General features: G+C 39.7%; 1 protein-coding gene across 1 annotated transcript in view; it reads right to left on the bottom strand.

Moving 5' to 3' along the window:
* The window catches only part of LOC123514507, a 74,365-nt gene extending 67,744 nt beyond the window's left edge, over window positions 1-6,621 (bottom strand). Inside the window, 1 exon segment of the mRNA XM_045272387.1 lies at window positions 6,189-6,621. Within this exon segment, the coding sequence (XP_045128322.1) occupies window positions 6,189-6,304 (116 nt within the window). The 5' untranslated portion in view covers window positions 6,305-6,621.
* Window positions 6,622-7,500: the final 879 nt, after the last annotated feature.

Raw genomic sequence — 7,500 nt, 5'->3', positions numbered from 1 at the left:
TATTGCTGGTTCTACTCACACATGACCTAGCTTGACCTTATCTAACTCTCTCTCTCTCTCTCTCTCTCTCTCTCTCTCTCTCTCTCTCTAAGCTAAATATTATTTTGATCCAAGTTTCGAATATGTAACAAGCAAACCTTAAATGTAGTCATTAATGTACGAAATATAGTTCACGAAAAAAATATCTATATATTATCACATCTTCGTTAGTAATTAAATGATAAACGCATCTAGCATACGAAACGTTTAGAAACATTTAGAAAGACGTTTAACAAAGTATGAACATAGATATATGACGTTAGAACACAATTATACCCTTTCAATACCGAGAAGCATTATTAACATAAGCTTTGGGTGTAATTAGACGATTTTTATTGACATTAGGAAGGGTCTAAGGAGGTCAGAAGATTAATGGCCAGAGTCTTCACTATTCTAAACTCTACATAAGTTTCTCCAGCTATATAAAATAGCAAATAGTAACCAGAATAAATATGAAAATAAGTAATTGTGTTGAAGCATACGAGCAAATTGAATCATTATACATTATAGTACTGTATCTTATTGTATTGCCCTCCAACACACACCAAATAGTATAAAAATTTGAGAGAATAAAAGAAAGGAGGAGGAGGAGGAGGAGGAGAGTGGTTGGATGGGGAGGATACTTATTTCTCATAACACCTTACTTCATTTATTAATATTTTAGCCCCCCATGCTCTCATTTTGTAATAATAATAATAATAAAGAAATGAATGTGGCAACTTCTATCTCAACCCAATATGGAAGAGCTTAGAACGTTCACTTCATTACGCACCATATTAAATGAGAGGATTATGTTTTTATTTCATGTTCTGTTTGATTTTTCTTTTTTTTTCTTTTTTTCCCATGGTTAGAAATATATAGTGGTGGTGGTGGTGGTAGTAGTAGTAGTAGTAGTAGTAGTAGTAGTAGTAGTAGTAGTAGTAGTAGTAGTAGTAAACGATGGACATAAACTGGAGGAGGAGGAGGAGATTATGATGATTCAAGAGTAGCAGTAGCAGTAGATGAGGAAAAACTGACAAATACAGCAAGGTAAGCAGGAAACATTTGCCCATCATAATTCTTACCGTATCCAATATATTTCAGTTCTGTATCACTCTGGCTTTCATTTCACATATATTCTGAACAGTCATGACTATCCAGAGAGTGCTAGGCAATTAAGTGCCTCGTTCTCAATTAACATTTAAATAGTTCACTGCATTACGTGAGGAACTGGAAAAAATCTAACATTAATGATCAACTTCGCAGAAAATCAAAATATAATGATTACTACTTTGTTTATATATATATATATATATATATATATATATATATATATATATATATATATATATATATATATAAAATGCAATTTACTAAAGCCATCTACATAATAATTCACAAAACGCTTAATATCACACTCACACTCACACACACACACACACACACACACACACACACTTTTCCTTCTTCTTCCATGCTACGGTCACTTGCACTCGTCAAAACCACAGCGCTTGATAATAAACAAAAATAAATCCTGAGATAAAAATGCGAAATCTTGCTACAACAAAACAAAAACGTATACATTAAAGAAAAAATTAAACTAACGGGCTTTCATTCTTATTTTCCTTCAGAGTTAACGTGGGGGAATTTCTTACTATTATGTTCTATCTTACACACCTTGAATGGACCAATGTAAGCACTTTATGTGAATCACTCGAACTCTCTCTGCTGCAAATCATCAGTTGAAGCTTTTTCCGACTGAAATTCTTAACTGCAACTAAAATCTTCAAGTCTTCTTTTGTTTTTCCTTCTTATTTTGTTGTTTAGATTATAATGTTCGGGTTATCTAGCACTAATAGCACCAAGATAGAACACAAAACTTCTTTATGTTGCTGTTCTTCACTCAGGTTACGATCTCTTTCATATAACTAAACATCTGGCCAGGCTCGGTGACTATAAATTTTTAAATCGCATTCATAAAACAAGGCATTGAGTATTTTATTTCTATACTCACAAGCTCAAAAACGTAGAAAAGATCCAATACTACAAGCTTAATTTACAGAACCATACAATACTCTTCATAAAACAAGGCACTAAGTATTTTTTTATGTAATCACAAACTTATAAACGTAGGAAAGATCCAATACTATATAAGAATAATTTACTGAACCATACAACACACTAAATAAAAACAAAGCATTACGTATATTTTTTTTCTATAACCACAAGCTTTATAAAACGTAGAAAGATCCAATACTATAATAAGCTTAGTTTACCGAATCATACAACACACCCATGAAAAACAACTTTAAAAAAAAATTATCCCACAAACACAATCATACGAAGATAACCCACATTTCTACCACTAAACAATGTCTAAACAACTTTACACTCACAAATAATTAAAATAAATATCCCCTTCTGAACACAAGGTCATCACCACCACCGCTTCACTATCCAACAATCGGTGACTTACTGAGGTAATATTTTAACGGTATGTGTGTGTGTGTGTGTGTGTGTGTGTGTGTGTGTGTGTGTGTGTGTGTGTGTGTGTTGACATTGAAATCTAAGCGAGGTCGTCTGATGTCTGACACTGAATTTTGAGAAAATGTTTTACCGTAATGTCTTGAACGTTTATATAGTGCAAGTGATTATCGGCAATCAATCAATTCCACACCCCATAGCTCGTCTGGTTACGCTGGTACTCCGTCAATCACAGACTAACAATGATCCGGAACTCGTTAACCTCTTCAATACCGGGACACATTTTTAATCTTGAGATTTGTGTACGATCAAACCACTTTATTGAAATTAGGAAGGGTGTATGGGGATTGACGGCCACGGTCTCTACTATATTTATCCCCCACATAAGTTTCTGAACTTATATAAAATCACCAAATAGTAAGCAGAATGAATATAGAAACCCATCATGGTACTGAAAAGGTTAAATATATCTATCTATCTTTCTCAGTGATGTGACGTATTGTTGTAATCTCGTGACTTTGGAAAAGTTTGCCATGTAACGTTAAATCATCCTTTGAAACACGAAAAGTTAATGTGTCATAATCTATTATCATTATTACCGCAAGCACGCATTTATATATAACGCTACTTTTTCAATAACAACACAATAATAACACAATGTCTTCTAATTTTCCCGTAGAGGAAAAAAAATAAATAAGATAAATATATATATATATATATATATATATATATATATATATATATATATATATATATGAACACACTGCACTTTACATATCTTCATAGACACAAACATGGGCTCACTATTTATCTTTACTCTCCCTACTCTTGAACAAAATTTACCCCATAAATAATAATAGAAAAAATACGTCAAACTTTCCTTCAAATTACAAAACTTACAAACATCCAAAACTTTATATATCTTCACCATCACGTACAATCAACACCATCACCACCACTAACTCGAACACAACACCGCCACTACCACCACATTCCCTCTAACACACAATCCCACTAAACAAGAGTATCACCACCTCATTCATCTGTCGTCGCCACCACTATTACCACAAACACCCACGTTTTCTGTCAAGCAAAAATATCTAGAAGCACAGCAATATATTTTGAAGCACAGCACTGAATCATGAACAGCTAACTAATGGAAAAGTTGCAGCGGTGGCGGTAACAGCGGCGGCGGTGGTGATGGTGGTGACGACGGAGGCGACCTACAGAACGTAACACCATCACCACCATTTCGAACAAAATGCACCACCACTATCAATAACACCATTATCACCATCTTACAGCTATCACCGCTGGCCACTACTGCTATTGCTATTACTACTCCTAGCACACGGCAAGTAATATCGCATACAAATTCATCACAAGAGGTCGGAGCCTTGACACGCATCCACACTATTAGCACACTGGCGTTACCAATACCACCACCATCACCACCACCCGAGAAAACACTTTGCCACAAGCATCACCACTACTCTCGCTAACGTACCTTCATTTGCACAATATTCACTTGATAACGATAACACTTTTAGCACACTGAACCAAAACCAGCATTGCACTCCACAATAAAAAAAAAAAAAAAAAAGTGTGAGTATGTGTTCTCGTAAAGGATATTTTTATCTTTTGATACAAACTAAAAATAATATAAACAGATTTTATATAATACACACAAACGTGATATCATGTGTGTGTGTGTGTGTGTGTGTGTGTGTGTGTGTGTGTGTGTGTGTGTGTGTGTGATTTCCACACACACACACACACACACACACACACACACACACACACACACACACACACACACAGTTAGAATTATAAGGATACTGAAACAAACCCCACGATATTTTCATTCCATCAAAAACAAATGCGGTGTGAATTAAATTAGTCGGGAGGCGATGGTTGAAGAAGTAGTACTAGTAGTAGTAGTAACAGAACGCGCCTAGAGGACACGAACAAGCACGCACAAGCCTACTAAAACACGCCGCACTACCTACATGTCACTACCATAACGACTGCTATCACTGCTAATGAAAGAGAGGGTCGACTGAACGCTTTATCTGAAGCAAAAATGCTTTCACTGTTAAATTCACACACATACGAAAAAGAAATGCATATCCTTTCTCCCTTGTGATAGTTCTCTCATGTGTGGTAAACCTGCCTTGCCTGCATCACCCACTACTACTACTACTACTACTAAAATGGTGTTCCTATTCCTACATCTTCTACCACTACAATCTTTCCCTTTATATTCCTATTTTCTCAAAAAAAAAATTATCCCTTGTCCAACATACAAAAATAATACGAGGATCACCATTAGTTTTTCTATTAAACACACCAATTCACGATATTTTTACTCCTTTACTACTACCATTCTTATTCATCTATATTCATTTTCTCTCCAAAAAGTTATTTGAAAATAATCTCTCTCTCTCTCTCTCTCTCTCTCTCTCTCTCTCTCTCTCTCTCTCTCTCTCTCCTCATTTTTGGGTGTCTATAAATTTGAAACTTTATTATAAGATTATAATATTTATGAAAGGGAAAAAATGTGCAATGAGGGGAAAATTTAAAAAGTAGGAGGGAAATTATTAGAGAGAGAGAGAGAGAGAGAGAGAGAGAGAGAGAGAGAGAGAGAGAGAGAGAGAGAGAGAGTGTGTGTGTGTGTGTGTGTGTGTGTGTGTGTGTGTGTGTGTGTGTGTGTGTGTGTGTGTGTGTGGTTTAACCAATCTTCCAACTCATGTGGAAGAATGAAGATAAAGATGAAAAAGAATAAGAAAAAGAAGAGAATAATATACATTTTGGTGGACGTCACTGTTGTCTCGAAAGCTGAAACACACATACACACACACACACACACAAAACGGTCATCCCTGCCATGTATACTTGGGTTTCCAAAACACACACACACACACACACATACACACACAGCCACATAAGTGTACACGTCGACTTTTTGATTCAGTGGAGGTCATGGCGCAGCATTGCCAAGTGTACACACGGTCGGGCGAGGAGGGAGACGTGGCATCACCGTCTACACAACGCCTCGGTCACCCACAAGCCTTCGCTCACGCACGATGCGAAACCTTTCGTTCACTTGTGACAAGGCGTGGAGAGAGAGAGAGAGAGAGAGAGAGAGAGAGAGAGAGAGAGAGAGAGAGAGAGAGAGAGAGAGAGACTTCGCATCTTCCTCCTGTTATCACATTATTGTTAGAATCTAGTTGCAGAGAGAGAGAGAGAGAGAGAGAGAGAGAGAGAGAGAGAGAGAGAGAGAGAGAGAATAAGGGGAGGCTGAGGTGCCGTCTCTTGCGATGTTGCCGTACTTCCACGGTTCCACTATTTCCGCGGTCATCTTCTCTCTCCACTTTTCTGCCTTTATTTCGTTATCCCTGCATTCCTATCTTTCACAGTGCCTTTCGTAGCCTACAAATGCATTTTTCCTAACATCTACACGCACATGCACACATGTTCACACGTACACACAACGCACACACTGCTGCAGACAGTCGCCTTGTCATTTGTTTGTTTCTCTTGTTTCCTTGAAACTCATTTCCAGCCCTGACCACGAAACACCGCAAGGTTTTGAATGTTTGGCGCCGAGGGGCGGTGTGCCCTGTGTGCCCTAGCCTTCACGTGAGTCACCACTAACACACCACAGACACTTCACACATTTTTACCTTGACGTGGGCGGCGGGTGGGCGGTTTGTGGTCCCTGGGGCGGCTGTCTGCCTCCCCCAGGGTATAGTATTGGAGGGGCGTGCGCCCCTAACCCTGCTATCTTGACTGATTCCATGCGGGGCCCGAGTGTCCTAGGAGAGTGTTGGAACACACCTGGCCAGCAGCGTCCGCCGCCCCGCCCTCATGGTGTGGGGCTGCTATGGCTGCCCTCCACTCGACACTGCCTCCACACACCCTCACGCACTCACCCACTGCACTCACTTCACAGCCACCCGCGGAAATTGGCGATTTTTGGACCCAGAACAACGCACACGGCCGATGCGCGCAACTTCTGTGGACGAGCAGCGGGCGAGTCCACTGTGTGTGGCGGGGGAGGCGGGAACACGGCAAGGCTGCCACGTCTCGCCACCACCGCCCCCCACACCACGCACTGCAACGTCGCACATGCACTCACTCCCATATTTCTCCTAGTTATATTGGCCTCTTGTGAAAATTAATGGTATCAATGTGTAGAGGAGATCGAGAAGTGCCTAGAGAAGTATATAGTAATGCTACGGTCACTGTGAAAACCCGCCAAACAAGCACCGCCGCAGAGGGCAAGGCGGGGTCGGCTTTCAGCGACGGGGCTATAAATGAGATCTCGGCTGGTCTAGTGTTGAATTTTTATTAATTATTTTGTTGTTCTACACCAGTGTGAGGCACCCGACAGAAGCAGCTCCGAGACCCGACAGAGAGCTACACAACACCTCGGTTTCTTAAGTTCAAGATCCAAAAAGAGAGGAGAAAAAAAAAGTAAATAAAACAAAATAAAATAAAAATGTGTTGGTCTTATTAAATGATTGGGAGTGAGTGAGCGCCCGTTTCACCTGTTCAGTCCGAGAGCCAGGTGATGGAGGGAAGCCCACAAGCTCCCTGCCTGTCGTCTGAAGCCTCCAACACAGCCTAGCTCTCCCTCCCCCTGTGAAGCCTTGTGTGTGTGTGTGTGTGTGTGACTCCACCATTTCACTTCTGCACTTCAATTCACTTGCAACAGGAGAAGCTAGGTCCCTCTAAAGTAAAGCCTGTGAAAGGACCTTACACACACACACACACACACACACCTTGACATCCCTCAATCCTGTCACATCCTAAGGCCTATCTTTCCATGTCTACAAGTTATATCCTGCACTCCCCTCCCTGTAGGCTGTATATTTATCCCTACAGCCTATATTGTATCCTAAACCCTAGGTATTCACTCTCACACTTTGTATACATTCACTCCATCTTGCAGTCATTCCTATAAAGTATATACACTGACCGCTGCAGCTTAGA

Source organism: Portunus trituberculatus, chromosome 38 (genome assembly GCF_017591435.1).
Source record: "Portunus trituberculatus isolate SZX2019 chromosome 38, ASM1759143v1, whole genome shotgun sequence".
Classification (NCBI taxonomy): Eukaryota; Metazoa; Arthropoda; class Malacostraca; order Decapoda; family Portunidae; genus Portunus; species Portunus trituberculatus.
Note: the sequence above shows the minus strand (reverse complement) of the source record. Positions and strands in the feature narration are given on the sequence as shown.